The sequence below is a fragment of the Hemibagrus wyckioides genome, linkage group LG20 (assembly GCF_019097595.1).
Source record: "Hemibagrus wyckioides isolate EC202008001 linkage group LG20, SWU_Hwy_1.0, whole genome shotgun sequence".
NCBI lineage: Eukaryota > Metazoa > Chordata > Actinopteri > Siluriformes > Bagridae > Hemibagrus > Hemibagrus wyckioides.
This window is the reverse complement of record NC_080729.1, coordinates 6,201,917-6,226,807: the sequence shown is the minus strand read 5'-3', so window position 1 is coordinate 6,226,807 and position 24,891 is coordinate 6,201,917. Positions and strand designations below refer to the sequence as shown.

Sequence of the window (24,891 nt, the reverse complement as noted above, 5' to 3'; positions counted from 1 at the left end):
AAAAAAAAAGAATAGAAAATAAAATGAAATGAAAATGAATAGAAATCAGAATGAACTATGTATAATAGAGGAGGAAAATAGACCCTGATGTGCAATGTGCTACATTTTACATGTAGTAGCAGTAGAATATGATGTGCTATTAGATTACATGTAGTAGCAGTAGAATATGATGTTCTATTATGGTACATGTAATAGCAGTAGAATATGATGTTCTATTATGGTACATGTAATAGCAGTAGAATATGATGTTCTATTATGGTACATGTAATAGCAGTAGAATATGATGTTCTATTATGGTACATGTAATAGTAGTAGAATATGATGTGCTACTATGGTACATGTAGTAACAGCGGAATAGGATGTGCTATTATGTTTCATGTAGTAGCAGTAGAATATGATCTGCTATTATGTTACACGTTGTTAGCGTACATAATGTGCAAACATTACACAATAGGAAGTGATGTACCAAATGTGCGGGTGTGTTAATTGTAGAAAAAAGTGCAGGTTGCAGTATGTCAGTGGAGTAACGGACTCCTAGGTGACCCGTAAGGTGGAGTCTGATGGTCTGAGGGAAGAATAGTTCTTATCTATTATGTATCCTAGTATTTCTGTCATATGATTGAGCCTATGCATTGTGCATGCATATATGCTATGAAATTAAACCACTAGAAAATAAATATATCTGCAATTTCTTTTCCTCAGACGGCACCCCAAAGATCCTGTCGGCCTTCAGCGAGAAAGTGGTGAGCCCTAACGAGCCAATCTCCCTGGTGTGTCACGTCAAAGGCACCCCACTCCCCACCGTGACATGGACACTGGATGACGAGCCGGTCATCAAGGACAGCCACCACCGCATGGATCGCTTTGTTACGGTTGAGGGCCATGTCCTCAGCTACCTGAATGTCTCACACACGCAGGTCACCGACGGCGGTGTCTACCGTTGCACCTGCAACAACTCTGCCGGATCGGTCTCCTACCAGGCGCGAATAAACGTAAGAGGTGCTTGTCAGATCAGCTCCTCCAACAAAAACAAACAAAAATGCACTCACATCACACTTTGATGAAATCTGTGTTTAAGTGTTTATGTTTTTATTTTATTTTTTTTAAATATTATAATATTCATGTTTCTGGTATCCTCTTTGTCATATATTTTAGTTGACAGTTTTTCCGCTAAACCTACCATATAGCTTTTTTTGAGCAGGGTTATTTCTGAAAACGTTTGGCCACTCTCCAAACAAACTGACCCTCAGTCATACATAATACAGCCATATATGGTTTGTGGACACCAGATCTTCACACCCATATATGGTTCTTCTCCAAGCACATATTTGCATAAGATATCATTGTATGCTGTAGATTACAATTTCTCTTGTCTAAGACCAAACTCAAACCTGTTCCAGCATGACAGTGCCCCTGTGCACAAAGCAAGGTCAGTGAAGACATGGTTTGCCACGCCTGGATTGGAAGAAATCGAGCGTCCAGCACAGAAGAGTAGAGGTTTTTATAACAGAAACTAAATCTGCAAATGGGATGCTCCAAAAGCATGTGATGGTCAAGTGTCAACAAACTTTAGTGTATATGTTTACCTCTCAAGCTGTAGACCTGATGTTTAGAAATTGCGCTGTAGCCTCAGGGCTTAATCCATGTACGGCTAAAAACATCCCTGCTTATAGATATGTTGGACAATATATCAGCCCTACTTTATCATGTCTCTCAATAGAACAGAGTAGAAAGCACTAGAGGACCATTGACCAGATATTAGGCTATAATGAGGCTGTTGATCCATTAGTGACCACTTTTTTAATTTGTATTGTATATCGTAGTTTAATTGTAACTGAACGCCTACACAGTGGATCAGCAACATAGATGTGTCTAATAAAGTGGCCAGTAAGTGTGCACAAGCTGTAAAGTTAATCTAGACCGTATTTCTCACAGTTTGCTTACGAGTATTCGGTTTGTATTCAGCTTCAGTACAGTATAATGGCGTTATAAATAGTTATGCGAATGGTTATTCGTATAACTAATTTTCATATGCAAATTGTTGCATGTAGCGCAAGCTGTGTGTAATAGGACATCATTTTAGTTATTTTTTTCCCTCCGCAATCCAAGCAGGAATGAAACTTTATGAGGTTCAGGTGCACGAAGCCTTGTAATTTTAATACAGCTCTTTTAATATATAGCCCTCATATTTTAGGTAAATAAAATCGTTGGCTGCTGAATTGGTGGTTCTGTTTATAAATATAGCGTGGAGTAAATGATCAGATTAGAGAAAAGAAGCACTTAAAATAATATATTAAAATGCGTAATAGTTCCAGGTTTGGTTCTTTAAAGGTCTGGGATTTAGTAGTGCTTGCTATTGCAACTCAAAAGAAAAGATAAACATTCGTGAGCATTAACAAGCTGACATTTCTGATGTTTCCTTTCCCCTAACAGGTCCTGCCAGTATCCGCCCAATGAAAAACCTCACTGCCATCGCGGGGCGAGACATGTTCATTCACTGCCGCATCATTGGCTACCCCTACTACTCCATCAAGTGGTACAAAGATTCCAACTTGCTTCCGTTTAACCATCGCCAGCGTGCCTTTGAGAACAATGGCACATTGAAGCTGTCTAATGTGCAGAACTCGGATGCGGGCGAGTACACCTGTTACGTCCTGGTGGATCCTGAGAAACAGATCCATAGGAGCGTCCATGTTACTGTAAAAGGTCAGCTAGCAAGTAAAAAAAAAACAAAAGCATGTATCATGTATGTACAGATTCCAGCAGGAACTCCATCACAATATAATCAAAGAGAGTGTTGGCTAAGAACAGCTGGGATAAATGTGCTAGCAGAGCTAATCTGTCATCCAGAGATGAAAAGACATTTCTTTTTCGGTATCAGATTATTTGCTGTTAACAAATATTAGAAAGGTATTTTTTTGGAGAATCAAATATAATAACAACATTATTGATATACAAGAAGCAAAGCTGGGATTGATTTCTTTCTAGCCCAGACTGTACATTTATGCAGCTTAACAGTGACAGTCATGTCAGGAGATTACACAGTGTGAGGTTTGGAGTTTATCTAGGTTGACGGCTTTGTTGACATATCCATAAAGCCACGGGTATACTAGCTTTTAACTGTATATGTTTGTAAGATGGCCGCCACACATATCCAGCGGTGGTGTTTAGCGTCACTTGTGCACATCTGCAGGAATGAATACCTGCATTGTTCAGTACCAACATAAATAGATGGGGGCAGTAAAGCTCTGTGTGACACAACAGTATGTCCACAACTGACTAAGCAAACTACTCAAACTAAAGGTTTATGTATTATTTTAAATAGTTATTGAGAAACACCAACTGGTTTAGTTATGACGGGGCTGACATAAGAGAGGTCAGGGCTGTGTTTTGGGTATTTTGTGTTCCATGCTCAGTAAATGAAATTAAAACCAAACATATATCAAGACGGCTGTATTGTGCAGAGCAGGACAATAGCAACATATCCATCCCATTCGTCACACACAAGTGCAGCCACTCGTTCGTTATCTGCTCATTCTCTGCAACTTCTTCTCTCATTCACAGCCGGCCACAGAGAACGGAGAAACTAACTGTACAGTAGATATACTAAGCATAGTCTCATCTTTTTAAAAAGAAAAGTATTAATTAAACAAAATGAAGTACCATGGAACTGTAAGCTTAGTGGTTATCTTAAAGGGTTACAGCTTTTCTGTTTATCATGTTTGGTGTATGGCATGAATCAATTACTGCCTTACAGCCTTAATCATTTAATATCATGCCTTTCTGTCTATGTAATGTGTCATTACTTTCCTCACATTCTCCTTATTATCAGTATAATGCTACTGAAAGATTTACATTTACAACCTTTTGCAGATGCCTTTATCCTGAGTGGCTTATATTTATTAAATTTATACGTCTGAGGAGTTAAGGTTAAGGTTAAGGGCCTGGCTCAAGGGCCCAGCAATGCACCTTGATAGTCCTGGGATTTAAACTTCCTTCAATTTTAACCTTCTATCTATTATGACAACCAGCCATCACTGGCTTTGACAGCAAGGAAAATGCATTTTGTTAATTAGCAATACCGCACCGTATGTTATAATAGTTTATCCATTATCCAGTCCAACTTAAAAAATCATCACCATCTGTATGCTCTCAAGTAGCATCGCCGGCATACTCTCAGTCATCTTGTTACTCTTTTGAGTGGATGCCATCAGTGATGGAAAGGGAAAAAAAAACATCTCCACGATTGAGTTAGCTAATTTGTTCATGCTTAAAATTCTGAAGCAGCTAGGAGGGAATCCCTAGAGTCCATTATCCCCACTTTGTTGTGAATTAAATAAGCAGTGAAGTGCTGCTTTAGTTCAACGTTATTTTAACTCATTGATTCTCGCGACAGGCTGATGCACACCATGGCTGGGTCCCCTGAGAATGCATTATGCTAAATTTGCCGGGAAAGGAAATAACCCTTTTATAGTTGTCTTTTTCCTCTTCACTGCTCTGCTTCTCCCCTCATTAGCTCACATTATGCCTCCTCCTCAGTGAAATCTGCAGATTTGGAGCCATGGTGGCTCGTGTTACAGGCAGAACGGGACCTTGTGGTTGAAAATTGCCAATTATCTTACGTGCGATGACACGTACTTGGTGTTTGCCTCGTCAACGAATGTTACGTGAGGCGTTCGGTGGTATATCCTTTTCCATTTATGGCTCAGGATTTTTTTCTTTCTGTGGTTTTAAATGTACATCATAAAAAATATGTTATCAGTAGTTCATTACAAATAACCAGAACATTTTAGTGTTTGTAAAGTAATACAGTTAGAGATTTTCCTACGCTAGCACTTCCTGAGATGTTTAATTAAAGAATATTGTACAAGCAAGAGTGCAGTCTGAATACTGAATACTGAACATCAGCACAGCTGTGATTGGCTGCAGGACTGTAGGTAATCACAGCAATGCTGATATTCGGTATAACCGCAAAATTGAAAGCAGTGTATTGCTTTTATCCGACAGTTCTATAAACACGATATTAATATCAAGTAAGTGGCATTTCAGACAAAATTGTTTTTGCTTTGCTAGAAGGAATAGATTAGATCCCGCAAAAGCCACACTAACTTTATAGTACAGTATGTCAGTTAGCACACACTGATATGCACACTTCTTCCTTCTTCCTTTTCTTTTTTAAACTGACAAGCTTTCATATTTCAAGTGAAAGGTGTATATCTATCCGGAAAAGTATCATTTATCTGCAAATGTTGTCGCTAACACTACTATAGTAACTATTTTTAACCAGGAAGCGGAATTTTACATGGGGCTCATGGACAAGCAGATTGAAACATCCTAGCGTTTTATAGGAGATATATATATATATATATATATATATATATATATATATATATATATATATATATATATATAGGGTACGTAGGATATATACATATATATATATATATATATTATAGGATATATATATATATATATATATATTGAGCAGCGTTCTATATATTGAGCGTACTCCTAGAACGCTGCTCAATCAAAGTAGTGGATGTGAAATAGCTGCTTTATAATTGCTGTGCCTGATAGAATTTTCAGGTTCATTCAGAGAAGAAGTACTGAAGTCACTCTGGTGAGCTAATTCAAGGAAGAGTGTACTTAAAACCAGACAGAGACAGTGACTGGATAGCAAAACTCTTTAAAGTTTACTGAGGTAGTAGTATTCAGTGTTAACTATTCATAAACATTTTCACAGTTACTGATGGTTCATCAAGCTCATTACAAAGTGTCTGAGATTTGTGCAGGCTTATCAAAACAGAACAGAAAGAATGACCAGGCCAAATCGAAGGATAGACGAGGTCATAGACGAGGTCATAAATGGTATCTCACAGCCAGCCCAGGACAGAGCGTGCCAAGATATGTTCAAAATATTTCAGTACTACATTTATTATACTGTTGAATTCAATTTGCATTGTTACTAAGAAATCGTAAAACATCAACTGTTCCGAAGAGTCTCTGTCGGAGGAAAACGTAAATGGAAACTTATCTTTCTTAAATTTTAAAGAAAGCCTTAAAAATATCAACTCTAATTATTTTTCTTTATCAAATAACAAACAAAGTTGAATCTGTTTATTACTAATAATAATCTAATAATGTTACAAAAAACATTATTAGATTATATGCAATATCTGTTATACAAGTCCCTGTGAATACCCGTGTTACCACAGAAAAGAAGTATTACACTAAGAGTATTTGGATAAGTCTGTGATTTGTCCTACAGCTTCACGAGTCATGCTGTTTATTAACTATTAATGAACTAGGGATGTGGTAGCTGAGGGTGTTGGACTCTACTGATCAGAAGGTTGTTAGTTCGAATCCCACGTCCACCAAACTGCCACTGCTGGGCCCTTGAGCAAGGCCCTTAACCCTCAACTGCTCAGTTGTCTAAACTGAGATGAATTGTAAGTCACTGTGGATAAGGGTGTCTGCTAATTGGTAGAACTTGTGAACAGTCAGATTTAAGAAATCTGAAAAAGATCACTGTGGTTTCAGTCATATTAGCATTCTGTATCAAATTAATTGTTGTTCCCTCTCTCTCTCTCTTTTTTTTTATCTATGATGTCATTTCCTCTTAGTTCCACCCCTGATCCAGCACTCAGACTCCCAAAGCGCCTCGATAGGTCAGAGAGTCTTCATCCCCTGCGTGGTGACCTCTGGCGACCTCCCCATGTCCATTACCTGGCACAAAGATGGCAAGCCGATCAACGCCAGCTTAGGAGTCACTATCGACAATATTGATTTCACCAGCTCACTCCGCATCTCCAACCTGTCTGAGATCCACAACGGGAGCTACACCTGTATCGCCCGCAACGAGGCAGCTGCGGTGGAGCACAGCATTCAGCTCATTGTTAAAGGTCAGAGGTTAAAGAAAACTCTTAAAGGCCAAATTAAACTCTAACTTCATAATTGGCAATGATCTTAAATATCAAGCTGGCATGTGCTAGTTTATAAGTAAATCCTTACAGAAAGCGTGACAGCAAAATCTTCTTTGTCAGCGGTGAATTTGTTGAGATCTGTTTATTATAAGTCTTAGATTATCAAACATCCACCCTACTCTTAGTTCCTGTGAATTAGTCATTACTTACACTACCAGTTAAAAGTTTGGACACACCTTCTAATTCCATGGTCTTTCCTGATGTTTATTTCTTTCTACATTGTAAAACAATGCTGAAGGCGGCCGAAATACACAATAATGTCATTTGAACAGTTGATATTGAGATATGTCTGCTACTGATGCTCTGTAAAGCCTTCATAATGCCTCTAATCTGAGGTGCTGTTAAGTGGTGATTTCTGAGGCTGGTAACTCTAAATGAACTTCTCCTCTGCAGCAGAGGTCAGTTTTGGTCTTGCTTTCCTGGGATGGTCTTCATGTGAGCCAGTTTCATCATGGTGCTTGATGGGTTTTGCAAATGCACTTGACAATACTGTTCTTGCAAAGAACTATTCCAGAACACCTGACCTTCGTGTCTTAAAATAACAACTGACTGTTTTTTGTTGTCATTACATATGGATTACTGAAGTCCATGTGTGTTATTTCATAGTTTTGAAATCTCCAGTATTGTTCTAGAATGTAGAAAATAAATCCCTAAACAAAAAAACATTGAATTAAAAGGTGTGTCCAAACTGGTAGTGTACATGATACCATATTAGAACAACTTCCAAGGCCTAAGTTTAATTTCTAGCTCCCTTCCTTTGTGTATGGGGATTACATGTTCGATCTGTGCTAGAAAGGTTCACTCTGGGTTCTTCAGTTTTCTCCCCCAGTCCAAAGACATGCATCATTGTAGACTGACTGGCATCTCTAAACCCCCCAAACCCCCCAAACCCAGGTGCCCCAAGTGCCCTGGGATAGACTCCAGGCTTTCTGTGACCCTGTATAGTATAAACCATACAGAGGATGAATAGAGTATTTTAGATTTCTGTAGTATGGCATATCCTTCAATTGGATAAACATATCTGTATAATATCAAATGTGGTTTTTATTTCCTTATTTATTTGTTGGTTTGTTTTCCACAGTCCCACCACATTTTGAGGTGCAACCTCGGGATCAAGACGGAATCTATGGGAAATCTGTTATTCTGAACTGCTCGGCTAAAGGAAACCCGATTCCTACAATTGTGTGGAAACATTCTAAAGGTAAAAACAAATCTATTGATGATAAAGCTAGACTGTGAGGCTAAATTAAGTGGCATGAATACGCAACTCAGGATCTTGAACTAACCACTGCAGATTCTTCTTCAATGCTCGAGCAGTTTACGCTCTTCCAGAAACCCTCACAAAGAATACCTCATTCACTCAGTTTTGCTTTGTGATTTGTTAAAAGACTAGCTGATATGCACCAAAATATAGCAATCCCATATAGCCTGCTCAGTGTAAAATCACAGTAACAGGAAATGTTGACACAATCAAACCTTAGCATGTTTGTCAGTGCCAGAGAGACTGGCTTGAGTATTTCAGCTACTGAGCTACCTTCAACTACAATTTCCCTGAGATATTCCCAATAGATTGGGACAAAAAGCAAAAAACATCAAAATGAGAAGCAATTCTGTGGACAGAAACATGAGAGATGATGAGAGAGTCCCACCACAGAAGACAATGGCTAGACTGCATCAGGAACAGGAAATCAAACTACACTTTACAACCATGATGAGTAGAAAAGCATCTCAGAATACACAACCCATCAAACCATAAGCCTACAGCTGATACAGATGAAGACTGGAAAAATATCACCTGGCCTGATGAGTCTTGATTTCTGCTGTGACATGTAGGTGGTAGAGTTTAGAATTTAGTGTCAACTGCATCAATCCATGGACCCAACTTGACTTAAGACAAAAGTCCAGACCACAACTCAAAGCACAAATTGTCTCAAATTGACCAGGGGGATGGTGGTTTAGAGTTTAGCACATGTGGTGGGTTGTGGGGTTTCATTCTTGCTTCTGCCTTGTGGGGGAGGAGTTTGTATATTCTCCACATGCTTAGGGGGATCCATGTCCAAACAACATGGGGCTAATTGGCATTTCTAAGTGTGGTTGTGCCCTGTGATGGTCTGGCATGTCCTTCCGGGTCTCCCTCACCTTGTGCACCAAGTCACCTGAGGTTCCCTGAAACCACGCATAGGATTACAGAATACAGATGGTCCTCTGACCATGACAAAGAGTTCAGTGTACTGATCTGAATCCAACAGATCACCTTTGTGTTTTGGTAGCACAGGAGATGAGGGTGCAGCTGACAAATCTGCTGCTATGATGTGATATAATTATGTCAATACTGAAGAATCAGCACATTGTGGAATCCAGGCCATGAAGATTTGAGGCTGTTCTAAAAGCAAAGCAGCATCTTACCCAGTATTAGCATGGAGTTTTTAATCAAGTGAAATGTGTCCTTTATGCACAAGAAAAACTAGATTACTGACAGTAACAGAACACAACTGAAAGACTGGCAGAATCCACACAGATTGCAAGAACAAGTATTAATAAAAGAATTCATCAATTAAGCCAAATGGATTCCTGCGGCTATAGTGTAGTATAGCATAGCATAGTATAGTATAGCATAGCATGGTATAGCATAACATAGAATAGCATAGCATAGTATGGCAAAACATGGCATAGCATAGCATAGCATGAATAGTATAGTACAGTATAGCATGGTATAGCATAGTATAGCACAGCATGGCATAGCATAGCATGTATAGTATAGTATGGTATAGCATAGTACAGTATAGCATGGTATAACATAGTATAGCATTGCATAGTATATTATAGTACAGTATAGCATAGTATGGCAAAGCATAGCATAACATGGTATAGCATAACAAAGCATGTATAGTATAGTACAGTACAGCATGGTATAGCATAGTATAGTATAGCATGGCGTAGCATAGCATGTATAGTATAGTACGGTAAAGCATAGTACAGTATAGCGTGGTATAGCATAACATAGAATAGCATAGCATAGTATGGCAAAACATAGCATAGCATAGCATGGTATAGCATAACATAGAATGTATAGTATGGTATGGTATTGCATAGTACTGTATAGCATGGTATAGCATAGCATAGCATTGCATAGTGTAGTATAATATAGTATAGTATAGTGTAGAGTACTATAAACTTTTTTGTTGACTAGATTCAGTGATTTTTTTTTTTCTGACAGGTCATTGCTATTCATATTAAATCAAATAAAGCTAAAAGTATGACTTCACTGAAGAAACTCATACAAACTCTATACAGGGGAGTGTAAAAGTTTCATATCCTTAAGATAAAATCAAAATGACAAAGAAATGTCATCCATACCAAAACTGGTCAGATAGTATGTTTAAACTCATTAAACATAAAAAGGTCAGTTCTGCATGAATAAGACTTAGATATATTTCTCCAACTTGTATTTTGCCTTTATAACCAACATCCAACTAGAACGGACGGATGGATACTGAGGTATTAGTACTCCTGGTTCTAGAGTTTTAAATAGATTTTATTCTAATGATATTATTAATGCTGTTTGCTCATTGTTATCTGTATAAGTGATGTGCAGGATAGAAACTACTAATTACCCCAGTAGAAGAATTCTTCTGACGCCCTCACACACACACACACACACACACACACACTGACTGATCATAAACATTTTATGGATCAAATCGCTAATGTGATGGAATGCAGCTGATCTGGACCAGAAATTCTTGTATAAAATCATGTGATGGACTTTTCTTGCCTTCTCTGGGCGCTGTGTTCCCAGGTGCGGGAGTTCCTCAGTTCCAGCCCATCGCGCTGAACTCAGGATCTCGTGTGCAGTTGTTAGAGAGAGGCTCACTGCTCATCAAGCACGTGCTGGAGGAAGACAGCGGCTACTACCTGTGCAAGGTCAGCAACGACGTGGGCGCTGACATCAGCAAGAGCATGTACCTCACCGTCAAAAGTAAGGAGCTTCAGCCAGCTGTGTGTGTCTGTGCATGCCCTGGAACATTACCTATATTTTGTAGATGTGACTAATATGATCCAGATGAGTATTTCAATTAAATCTACAGCTAATTAGTGTAGAGAACATGAGGACATTTCTAATCATTAGATTTTCTTCAGTACTGAATTGTGATATATATAAATAAATATACAAAAGAAGTCATAATCACGGTGCGTGCGTGTGCGTGTGTGTGTGTGTGTATGTGTGTGTGTGTGTGTGTGTGTGTGTGCAATATTACAGTACAGGCCTGCGGGCAGATTTCTGCCCAGTTGAGTGTTGTGGATGCTCTATTGTGCTTCTCTACAAACTATATTTACTAAAGAACAGCCTTATATCCCCTCCATTACTCCTCCACAACACAACACAATACAATACAACAGCTCCTCTGCCATTTAGGACGGAATACATACATCATTTTTAGTCCATAAATCCACTTTCTCATCATTCATCTAGTTATGATTTCAAACCTTTTGGATGTCACTGTGTTTATGTGAAGTGGAATTTAGAGATTTGTGGTTATTTTCCATTAAATACGCATCGAATAAACACTCCATTTTGGTATTTTTAATAAAAAATCATGCCACTTAGAAGCTGTATATGATCAGCTGCTTGTAATCAATAAGTCTGTAGTTATTATAAAACCACCGACAATGTCACACGTCATCCTTTTGAAGAAAGTATGCTGATTTATAATTGTGATCTAATTTATTATTCTATCAATATGCAATAGTGTAATATTTATGTACCTAGTTGTACCACAGGTGCATGTATTATATTATATATGTACAATATTTCTCCTAAATTCAAAATATAACTATTGTTATTTCGAGTGTATATTTAAAGGAAATGACGACACATCAAAATAACCCAAGATCATGCAGTATTTGCAGAGCTTTAATAACTCAAATAAAACTAAATGCAAATAATTAGTAAACAAATTGTGTTAATGCTTTGGCTAAATAACATTAAGAAATCAGTATTTGGTGGAATAACCCCGATTTGCATGCGTTTTGGCTCCATGCTCTCCACCAGTTTCTCACATTGCTGTAGGGGAACTTTATACCACTCTTTTTGCTGGTTGACGGTGTGTGACCATCCATCTTCCGCTTGATGACATTCCAGAGGTTTTCAGTAGGGTTCAAATCTGGAGATTGGGCAGTGGTCTCTTATTTTTTTTCCAGAGCTGTATATTAAAGACCAGTGTATCCTACTTTGTTATGGAATGTCCACAAAGCAAGTTTTTTTTTGTGGTTTGTCATGTCCAGGGGTGTCTAATCTTATCCAGAAAGGGACGGTGTACTGCTTGATTGGAATGGAAACCTCCACCCACACTGGCTCTTTGTGGATAAGATTGGACATCCCTGGTCATGTTTACCGAGGCTTAGAAGTACAAAACACAATAACAAATCAGAAAAAAACACAATAACAAATCAGAAAAACACAATAATAAATCCAAAAACACAATAATAAATCAGAAAAACACAATAACAAATTCGAAAACAAAATAACAAATCAGAAAAACACAATAACATCCAAAAACAAAATAACAAATCAGAAAAACAAAATAACAAATCAGAAAAACACAATAACATCCAAAAACAAAATAACAAATCAGAAAAACACAATAACATCCAAAAACAAAATAACAAATCAGAAAAACACAATAACATCCAAAAACAAAATAACAAATCCAAAAAAAAAAATAACAAATTCGAAAACAAAATAACAAATCAGAAAACAAATCAGAAAACACAATATCAATTTAGACAAACCAGAAAAGGTAGGTACATTTTGTGAATGGAATTCTTACTGCTGATTGGATGAGACATCTGTCACTCAAGATCTACAGGAAGTCCAGCAGGCTGTGGCAGAAGAAAGTGGTATATATTGGTGTGTATATGAACGCAGCTCTGCTCTTATAGTGCTCCTTACATCATTTAATCTGGAATAGTTCGGTCTTCAAAACGTACCTGCGTTCTTTAGGTGTGTTTTTGTGTTTTTTTTAGGTGTGTTAGTTATAACTAATCTTTATGCCATGATACGCTATCAGTATATCCAAAATCATGGCATATGAATGTCCAGCACTGAATAATAAGATATATATATATATATATATATATATATATATATATATATATATATATATATATATATATATATATATATATATATATATATATATATGTTTGTTATGTTGTGTTATGTATCTCCACACATCTCCGTACAAGAAATAGATAGATACACAATTTCCTACCGTTTGTATATCCTGAGTGACAGATATCTCATCCAATCAGCGGTAAGAATTCCGTTCGCAAAATATAGCAACCTTTTCTAGTTTGTCTGAATTGTTATTTTGTTTTGCGCTTGTCAGCCACCGTACAATAGAAACCGCAAATCCCTCCACGTAAACTCTTTTCTGCGATGTCCTGAGATTTTTTTCTGTCTAACTGTTTAGTCTGAAGTGCTGATACTGGAGACTCTGGCCAATCTTAATTTCAAATTTTTTCCACAATCGTAATCTGGTTATTGTTTATCTGTATTCTGTGGAATGCCCGCCGTTCACGTCCCTATGAGTGAGTTGTTACTATAGAAACAGTAACATCATGCATTAATATAAAGCTATAAACCTGGGATTTGCATTCCAGCCGGAACCGTCTGTCAGAGCCGCTCATATAAAAGGAATAACATGTCACAGATCTCAGGATCGGCTGGAATACAAAAAATCATTTGTGGAATCTTATTTGCAGATGATTAGATTTTTTTATGAACATTACAACATGTTTTTTAACCATTTATAGTTATACGTAATGTTTCGATGGAATTTCAGTGAGATCAGTTTATTCGTTTCTGTTTAGGACAGAGACAGACAATCATTAAAATACATACACAAGTGACTGAACTGAGTAACATTAACACAATTAGCTGTCTGATTTGATTTGATCACATATTTCCAAAGTGCTGAATAAAATCCATTAGAGAGCTCACACCTAAGCTGGGAAATGAATCCATGCTGGTGCAGGTGTTTCGCAACAGACACTTTTGTACGATTCTACCTAATCAACTAAATTTAATACTCTAGCTATACACCCACCAGGCATAACATTATGACCACCTGCCTTGGTCCCCCTTTTGCTGCAAAAAAAAGCCCTGTCCCATCCTGCGCTGTGTATTCTGACACCATTCTATCAGAACCAGCATTAACTTCTTCAGCAGTTTGAGCAACAGTAGCTCGTCTGTTGGATCGGATCACACGGGCCAGCCTTCGCTCCACACGTGCATCAGTGAGCCTTGGCCGCCCATGACCCTGTCTCCGGTTCACCACTGTTCCTTCCTTGGACCACTTTTGATAGATACTGACTGGTAGACCGGGAACACCCCACAAGAGCTGCAGTTTTGGAGACGCTCTGATCCAGTGGTCTAGCCATCACAATTTGGCCCTTCGTCAAACTCGCTCAAATCCTTACACTTGGCCATTTTTCCTGCTTCTAACACATCAACTTTGAGGACAAAATGTTCACTTGCTGCCTAATATATCCCAACAGGTGCCATGATGAGGAGATCATCAGTGTTATTCACTTCACCTGTCAGTGGTCATAATGTTATGCCTGATCGGTGTAGTTCCCATAAGCGCCAACATCCTCATGTGTTTTAATAATGTTAACTGGTCTATATTAATTCCATGTGAATTGATCACGCTCACTCTACATGATTCAATCTTATCATTAGGTTTAGTTTAAAAAATGAAATTAAAAGGTTTTTATATACCTATAATCTATTTTACAGCCAGAACTCTTGTCAAATGTACTGTTATTTAAAAAAGAATTAATACACACCTTCTGATTTGAATATATATATATATATATATATATATATATATATATATATATATATATATATATATATATATATAAATTAATCACCACTTTCTTTCAGCAATCAGAATCACCAGTAAAATATATTCGCTTGAACTATTGGAGATATCGATACGGAATAGACGAGCAATATTTTTGTGCTTATTCATCGTACTGTCCTTAGAAAACACGCCCGAGATCCTGCACTGTAGGATTTTTCTGCTTTTCCCTCTTTCTTTTTTATTTTTGCCTTCTTGTTTTGTTTCCTTTCTCGGCTACTGGCTGAGAAAGCTCTCCTCTCCGCCTGCAGTATCAAAAAGGAAAATGTGCAGCCTGTGACCAATTGTGCATGGAAAAGGGGGAATCACTTTGGCATGGTAGCATGTTACACACACACACACACACTCTGACACATACACTTACTGCCCCTCCCAGCATGAAGGAAAATGCACTTTACTGCACTCCATTGGACAGCAGGGAAGAGGTTAGGTGATACCATGTGAGTGTTTAGGAGGGGGTGGAGGGTGGAGAGGCTTGTAGATGGCCAGCTAAGGCGCATTGACGTGGCCTACTTTTCCCAAGGTGCCCCTGCAGCTGTAGTAAGAAGAGGGTATTTCATACAGCTCTGCGTGTATGACCACTAAAATCACGTTTTACTGATCAATTCTTTTATGGCATGAAGCAAAATTACATTTTATTTTATTTTATTTTATTTTATTTTATTTTATTTTATTTTATTTTATTTTATTTTATGAAGCAGCTTTACAGAAAATTTAGATGTATATTCATCCCTAATGAGCAAGCCAGAGATAATAGTGTCAAAGAAAAACTCCCTGAGACAACATGAGGAAGAAACCTGACTCAAAAGGGAACCTATCCTCATCCGGGTGATAGTGTGATAGAAATAATTTCGCTTTTATAACTGAACACTATATAGTCAAGTGTAACTGAACTAGTTCTGAATTACTTTTAGTAGTCTTATTTTTTGGGCAGCAGGTAGGAAGTAAGGGGTGGGTGTGCACTGTCAGCTCTAGAGATATACACCGATCAGGCATAACATTATGTCCACCTGCCTAATATTGTGTTGGTCCCCCTTTTGCTGCCAAAACAGCCCTGACTCATCATGTACTGTGTATTCTGACACCTTTCTCTCAGCACCAGCATTAACTTCTTCAGCAATTTGAGCAACAGCCTTCGCTGCCCAGATGCATCAATGAGCCTATGACCCTTCACCACTGTTCCTTCCTTGGACCACTTTTGATAGATACTGACCACTGAACACCCCACAAGAGCTGCAGTTTTGGAGATGCTCTGATCCAGTGGTCATCCAGTAGCCATCACAATTTGGACCTTGTCAAACTCGCTCAAATCCTTACACTTGTCCATTTTTCCTGCTTCTAACACATCAACTTTGAGGACAAAATGTTCACTTGCTGCCTAATATATCCCACCCACTAACAGGTGCCATGATGAGGAGATCATCAGTGTTATTCACTTCACCTGTCAGTGATCATAATGTTACGGCTGATCGGTGTATTTACCCTTCATCCTGATCTGGCATGATATAAACTTGAATCCCTACTTGGGTGCAGTGCAGACCACCAGACAGCACCCTTTAAAATAAATAGATGAAATTGGGATTCATTGATCATTCATTAATAACCAAACAAAAACAATTAACTATGAGATTCAGGAAATCATCATCAGAACCAAGAAAACTCTCCCAGCACAGCAATAAGGGTCATTCTCATTGTCAACCAAGCTAATTAATAAAATGGTGTTGCATAACTCCAAGCAAGCTAATGGTTCGACTGCGCTCATCCTTCAGTCAGTGGCATGCATTATCTCAGCTTTCCAGAAGCCTGGAGTGACATTTTTATCCCCACTCAATGGCAATCAAAAATGATTGGTTGATTCTGATTATGCGTCTGGTTAATCGGACGCTCGCAGCCTTCTGAAACCCGAGCAAGTGTGTGTGTGTGTGTGCTTGCTTGGCTGTGTCTACCCCAGACACAACAGACAAATGGTGCATCTTAATTCGCATACTTATGCACTATTCCATGCCATTTTGCAGTAGAAATCGTGAGCAGTGTGTTCACACTAAAACTTACACTTCACGTTGCAGGATAATGCACTTATTCAAGCAAAAACACACTTTGACACTTCCTGTACGTAACAATTGCACCTTTGCTTACGTAGAGGTAAGGGGTGGGGCAACCAGGCACGGAAAACACTTTTCAAGATGGCTGACAACACTCTGGTTGACCAAATGTCTTACAGATGTCTTTTAAGTTAGCCGACATTTGTGTGACTTTGACATCATTAACAGTTGACTGGGAAACGGTTTATACTTCCTGTTAGTGTTCCATTTGAGATGATACTACCCTTCTAAAACTCATACACTAGATAGTGGGGTATGTAGTGCATAGTGTAGTGTATATTATGTCATTTGGGATACAGCTGAAGATCCAAATCGGTTCTTTTTTTTTTATCTTGGTGTTTTGAGATTAGAACCAACTAACAATTAACAATATACAACACTCACCAGCAGGGGGCAGACCGGTATAAATCGGTATAAGATTTCTCTTTTGGCTTCCACATCTTCCACATATTCCCCATTAAAAATCACGGCTCATTATTAATTTTCGTGAAACCAAGCAGAACAGCACCACTAGGGGTCATAAGAAAATTCTTAGAAGGGTATGAAGAAGCTGATTTCTTTCTAGCCCAGACTATACATTCATGCCATTTGTCAGTGTCTGTTGTATCAGAAACAAGCCCTGGATTTGAGCTGAGATTTGATTGACACATCCATAACACATCATCAGCAGTGACTGAGAAAGTACCTAAGAAATAAACCTGCAAGTTTAAGATGGTGGGTTGTTTAATAACTTAGAATTTTTCCCATTTAATTCTTTTGAAGGAATAGTTAGAAATAAAGAGTTATGGTTAGTGTTAACCCCTAGGGTTAAGGTTAACCTGTAGGGTTAGGGTTAACCCCTAGAGTTAGGGTTTAGGATTAACACATAGAGTTAGGGTTTGAGATTATGGGTTAGGGTTAATCCCTCAGGTTAGGGTTATGATTTTGGATTAGGTTTAGGGTTAGGTTTAGGATTCACCCCTAGGGTTAGGGTTAACGTCTAACTCTATACTCACATTGCCTAACCAAAGTACAAACTGCTTTTTAAGTGTATGTATGTGATGGTTTTCCCCACATCCTTCTTTTCATGAGCATTTCTTTCATTTCCACACTATTAATATATATTCGAGTCGATCTCTCTATCTACTCTCAAGACATTACACACATTAACCACATTTCTATTCTGTGAAATGAAAAGGTTCTTAGAAGAAGGCCCTGAGGTTTTCCTACTGAAAGAGCTGATGTATGCTGCTATAAGACTCTATTATCCAACAAATTGTCCTTAAAAAGTCCACAGTATTGATCAAATTACCAATAAGAACCATTTCTCAGAATTCAAAGCCAGATCAGTGGCATTTCCTGCTTTTTCTTAACCCCTAAACAGCTGGAATAAAAGAGATCATCTGCCTCATTGAACAGACTGTAAAGGTCAGTGAAGAGCATACACACAGAGATGAATGAAAGCATTCAGTGATGGTACTGTGTGTGTGTGTGTGTAGGCATGCTTTTTATTTTTTGTACCTTGATACGGACCATTTTTTAAAATTATTTTGACGAATTTCAACATCAAGGTTAGAAATATCTGAGCAGTCTCATTAAATAAATAAATAAATATTGAGGTTAAGGATAGGATTAGGTTCAGCTGTTGCTTAGTATTAATTACCTGCATTAATAATTATATCAGTGGAAGGTCCTTATAAGTACAGTACAGGTGTGTGTGTGTGTGTACAAGGATATTTGCCTTGCTATTGCAGTTACTTGAACCTTTTCTGTGTCTGCATAATGATGAAAGGACCTTATTTTACCTGTGGACCCATTCTGATCATATAAATCAGATTAATATGCAAAAGTTTGTATACCCTTAAGACAAAACAACAGAAGAAGAGTAAGACAGACTGTGCTGTTATACCAAAATAGTCCACGTCGGGTTGGGGGTGCGATTCTGCTTATGTCTTCGAACTCGATAAATTTCAGACACGGCCTTCCCCACGGTCCTCCTTAGTTTGTTTAATAGTTATGTGGTGCACCGGCTGCTGAAACAAATAAAAGGAGACGGCTTGATGTGGGGTTATAGCTGCCATCAGCGCTCCTCTATTTTACGAGCTCATAATATTACTAGATATTAAAAATATACATCAACTAAGCTGTTATGGGAATACCATTTAGCCTCTGCTTGTCTGGAGCCCCGTTTCTGCTGACAGTGAGAGCCGAATTGAGATTATTAGCAGTCTTTTGTTGTTAGTTGCAACCACCTCACTTATTATGTTAGCTGTCAGGGAAAGGAGAATTTTAACTCTGGCTTGAAGATTCTCTTCATCACAGAGGTCTCCATGCTAAAAACACAGTGTCATGTACTGGACATCTGAAAATGGACATGTATGTGGTTACACTGGAATTATTTTTTTTTCCCATTGTGTTCATCTCTGGATTTAATAATATTTCACCTCCTCTCGTTTAAATTTCAGTCAACAAATTTTATTTCTATTATATAATATGTATAGTTTTGAAGTCAATTTCATAGAATTAAAGTTTCTTATTTAATGGTCCAGGGCTGTTTTGTTGATGTAAAATGTTTAAGTTTAAAGGGCTATAAAAATATGTATGATTATTATAGTTTATACCCTATTATTATTATTATTATTATTTTTTCCCCCACAGAGGTTGCAGTGTATTCTGTATTCAAAATTATAAATAAATTATTCATTAATAAATTATAGTAAATACATAATAATAAATAATTTCTAAATTGCAATACATTTTTTAATAATAATAATAATAATAATAATAATTGAATAATAAAAGTACATTATCAAGAGAAACTCATAATGTAAATATTATTAATAAATAAATAATAAATTATTATAAATAAAATGATTGCTTCATAGGTAAATAAATAAAAAATATATAAATAAACAAACAAACAAACAAACAAATAAATAAATAAATAAATATTATTAATAAAAATAGTTTCAAGGGGGGGGATTCTACTATTTACGCTTACAGTTTTAGTCATGCTTTCTATGAATTCGTTGCAAGTCCCAAGATCATAATTCAGTTTTTATTTTTGTTGTTGTTGTTAATTGTTGTTATGAGTTCATTTGTTTCAATTCTTAAGTAATATTTTAGTGTATTTATGCTTTAGTTGTATTTATACTTACACTTATACTTTTCATTAATTGACGTCAATTTATCAAGCAAAAATATTTTTTATATTATTTGTCTTATACTCTTTGATATTCATTTTAACAAAATAAAAATCAGCTCCAGTACTGAAAACACCCCCCATTTCAACAGCAGCAACATTTAGAGAAGGTTTTTTATTAATGCTTCACTTAAGCTTTAAGAATTGTTCTGTAAAAAATAAATGATGCAGAAGTGTTGTGTCCCATGTCACCACTGTGTGGGGCTCAAGAGTGAATAAGAAATTAGACTTAAATGTTCATGAGGCTCATGCTGACACACTCCATCACATCACTGTACACTCACTGCACAAACCTTCCCCCCAAACTCCTGCTCATATCTGCTTCAGGAAAGAGCAAGTATTCGTGTGTGTGTGTGTGTGTGTGTGTGTGAGTGAGTCAAAAACACCGCTTGTGTACATATTTAATCTTATGTGAGTGTGTGTATCATTGTGTGTGTGTGTGTGAGTCAGTCAAAACCAGTGCTTGTGTACATTATCAATCTCATATGAGTGTGACACACACACATTTTGTGCGTGTGTGTGTGTATCATATTGTGTGGGTGTGGGTGGGAGTCAAAAACAGTGCTTGTGTACGTTTTCAATCTCACGTGAGTGTGTGTATCATTGTGGTGTGTGTGTGTGTATCATTGTGTGGTGTGTATCATTATGTGCATCATATAGTGTGTGTGCCTGTGTGTGTGCGAGTGTGTGTCAGTCAAAAACAGTGCTTGTGTACATTTTCATTCTCATGTGAGCGTGTGTATCATTTTGTGTGTGTGTGTGTGTGTGTGTGAGTGATTCAAAAACAGTGCTTGTGTACATTTTCATTCTCATGTGAGCGTGTGTATCATTTTGTGTGTGTGTGTGTGTGTGTGAGTGATTCAAAAACAGTGCTTGTGTACATTTTCATTCTCATGTGAGCGTGTGTATCATTTTGTGTGTGTGTGTGTGTGTGTGTGAGTGATTCAAAAACAGTGCTTGTGTACATTTTCATTCTCATGTGAGCGTGTGTATCATTTTGTGTGTGTGTGTGTGTGTGTGTGTGTGTGTGAGTGATTCAAAAACAGTGCTTGTGTACATATTCAATCTTATGTGTGTGTGTGTGTGTGTGTGTGTGTGCGCTTGGGTAGTGTAGTGGAAGAAGAGCTACACGTCGGATCCAAAGAGCACTCATCATTTAATCATAGCTGTACTAGTTGTTGGTGGAAAAAACTGTGAGATCAGTCTCTTTCTGCTCCAGGATGCGTTCTCCAGCAGAAAACCTTCCACATCCTTTGTAAAGAAGAAATGGACAAAATAAAATAGGTTGTTTTAAATTAACCTAGCTCTTAAGTACAGGTCATAATGACGTATACTGAGTTGACCTGACAATCATAAGGATCCTTGATGTGTGTGTGTGTGTTAAAAGTTATTTAGCATTATGATAATTGTCATATGTTGGCATTATGATAATGGACTATGACATATGATTTTAAAATAAAAAAAAAAAAAGATTGTTGTTTTCTTTTCCCCACATAATCATATTGATGCTGAAGAGAAGTTTGGCTCTTATTTGATAAATCTGAACATTAAATGGGATTAATTCGAAATAGAGTGACCTTTGAGAGGACACGCAACAGGACGAAAGCTGTTTATTGCTTGCTGCCGCTCCTCTCCGGCAGTGTGTTTGTTTGTGTTTTGTTTCCGAACCCTTCCGTGGTCTGTTACGTAAACTATCTGACTCTACAATGTGGATCGGGTGCATTTATTTCTGGTATGCCATCGTTTGGCTTCTCCTGTTGCCTGTCTACAAACCCGCGACAGGATTGCTCCAGTACCCGGCTGCTGAGCTACTCCGGCTCCGCCTTAACCTGTCGGAGCCTCCGCCGGCGCTACACCTTCGCCCGGATATTGCTCGCCTGCCTCGTCGTAGATATCCATCCATCGAGGGTCGTGTCGGAGGTTCCACTTCGACAACCCTAGGGGAATAAAATCCATTGGGACTTCTTCTCAACATCCTTCACGTTACACTGTCCGGGGTGTTGATCACAGTGTGTTAGCTAGACCAGGTAATGCTAATGTCACATGTGATAACACCACCATAAACTAAATATCCGCTCTCTTACGAGCAAGGGTCTCCTGGATCTTATCCAGGATCTCCGAAAGTTTGACTTTCTCTGTTTGACAGAAACCCAATGACTTTTCCGCCCTCAGTGAGTCAAATCCTCCTGGGTTTGTTTATATCTGTGAACCACGTGGCTCTGGCCGTGGAGGTGGTCTCGCGATAATTCACCGTGAGAAGTGGAAAGTCTGGCCAGTGTCCACTCCTGCATTTGACTCTTTTGAATCAACTGTGTGGGAACTCCCCGGACCCACGCCCACCATCGTTGCAGTGGTTTATTGCCCCCCAAACATCTGATTTTGCTGATTTTCTCACCCTCTTTCCTCAAATATAATATTGTTGGGTGACTTTAATATACACAGTGACAATATTAAGCACCCTCTTACTAGAGACTGTGTTGCCTGTCTTGAGAGTTTTGGTCTCCAGCAGCATGTTGATTTTCCTACTCATTCAAAGGGACACATTTTGGACTGTTCTGGTCTTACTCCTTCGATTGTATCTCCCTATAACTGATCACTTATACTTCTCTCATTCAATGTTCAACACTCTCTTTCTGTAATCAAGCGTCATCTCATTTCGCAATATTAAGGACATCAGTTCTGATGCTCTTTCCTGTAGTATTGATAATCTTATGAACATTAACAATTTATCCAACCCTGATGATCTGGTTCTTCATTATAATGATGGTCTTAATAGTATCCTTAACTCTCTTGCTCCTCTGAAAACAAGGACAGTCACCTTTTCTCACTCTGCACCTTGGTTTACTTCTGAGCTCCGGCTAATGTCGTCAGCTTGAACGGCTTTATAGGAAAACTGTCCACAAAGATCTGTACATAAGTCATACTCTGCACTATAAGAACTGTAAATCCAGGTATTATTCTGGTTTGATATGTTCCAACGAAGGCAAACCTAAGATGCTGTTTTCACGTTTCAATACTGTTTTTAGTCCCCAGTGTTCTTTACCTTCTCATCTATATTCATCTGCCTTTTGCAACTCTCTGATGTCCTTTTTCAGTGATAAAATATATAAAATTCACCTGCACTTAGGCGCACCATGCTCCCTTACCACTTCTTCTGAATCTTACCCTATTCCTTATCCTATCTCCGCTTTCCAGTTTCCCACCATTTCAGATATTTCAGATCTTTTACATAAGTCTAAGTCTTCTACTTGTTCGCTGGATCCGTTTCCCACTGTTCTGTTCTGGTCAAGGCATGTCTTCCCTCTCTGATTCCTCTTATTTCTGCTATCATTTGCCCCTCTCTTACTACTGGAATTGTTCCTAAAACTGCTGCTATTACTCCAGTTCTGAAAAAGTCTGGCGCCGTTCCTAGTCATTTCAATAATCTCCGCCCTATCTCCAACTTACCTTTTCGTTCAAAAATCCTTGAAAAATTAGTTGCTTCTCAACTTCATTCTCATTTAACTTGTAATAACTTGTATGAACATTTCCATTTCCAGTTCCATTTCCAGTCCGCCTCATGGCAGCTGATTCTGGATCAGTCACCATTCTTATGCGGCCTTGGATACCATTTCTCATACCATCCTTCTTAATCAACTTATCTCGATTGGTATTACTAACACCCCCCTGGACTGGTTTAAATCATATCTATCAGAGCGCACTCAGTTCATCAAATTACACTCTTTTAGTTCCAAATCTTCCCCTGTTAACACTGGGGTCCCGCAAGGTTCTGTCCTTGGACCTCTTCTTTTTATCGTCCACTTTCTTCCTCTTGGCAATATCTTTCGAAAATACAGTATTCTCTTCCACTGTTATGCGGATGACACCCAACTCTATTACTCTAGCCAACCTAATGCTACCCTCCCTCCTTCTTCTCCTTCTCGACTGCTTTAATGAACTCAAATCCTGGTTCTCTTCCAATTTCCTCAAATTATATAGTGAGAAAACTGAATTTCTTTTAATCGGTACTAAATCAACTTTATCTAAAATAAATAGCTTCAACCTCTCTGTTGTTTCCCCTTCTACTCAGGTTAAGAGTTTGGGTGTCCTCCTGGACAGTACACTCTCATTTCAATCACATATTAATAACATGACCCGACCTGCGTATTTTCATCTACGTAATATCAACTGTCTTCGTCCTTCCCTCACACAGAATGCTACTGCTATTCTTGTTCACGATCTTGTATCGACTATTGTAACTCCCTTCTTTTTGGTCTCTCTCATCAATCTCTTCTTAAACTTCAACAGGTTCAAAACTCGGCAGCTCGTCTCACCCCTAAAACTCCTTCATTTCACCACATCACTCCGGTTCTTCAGCAGCTTCACTGGCTTCCGGTCAAGCTTCACATCGACTTTAAGATTCTTCTTCTCACTTTTAAAGCTATTCACAATCTTGTCTGATCTTCTCCATATCCACGTTCCCTCTCGTTCTCTTAGATCTGCCTCTTCTCTTCATCTTTCTGTGTCTTCTGCTCGTCTCGCCACCATGGGGCAGAGGGCTTTCTGTTGCTCTCCTCCCCGGATCTGGAACTCTTTACCTCCAGACATCCGTAACATTGACTCTTTAAATCTAGACTCAAGTCTCCCCTGTTTAAGCTTGCTCACTCTGTATTTAGTTTTTTGTCGTATTGTTTCTATGTCCTTTGTTTTGTAAC

The 24,891-nt window shown here is 38.2% G+C and overlaps 1 protein-coding gene across 1 annotated transcript in view; it reads left to right on the top strand.

Annotated features, from left to right (window-relative positions):
* Positions 1 to 24,891, top strand: part of dscamb (Down syndrome cell adhesion molecule b) — a 133,452-nt gene that overhangs the window by 81,785 nt on the left and 26,776 nt on the right. Inside the window, exons 7-11 of the mRNA XM_058418997.1 lie at positions 703 to 999; positions 2,434 to 2,706; positions 6,624 to 6,902; positions 8,065 to 8,184; positions 10,783 to 10,962. Of these exons, the coding sequence (XP_058274980.1) occupies positions 703 to 999; positions 2,434 to 2,706; positions 6,624 to 6,902; positions 8,065 to 8,184; positions 10,783 to 10,962 (1,149 nt within the window). The remainder of the gene's footprint in view (positions 1 to 702; positions 1,000 to 2,433; positions 2,707 to 6,623; positions 6,903 to 8,064; positions 8,185 to 10,782; positions 10,963 to 24,891) is intronic.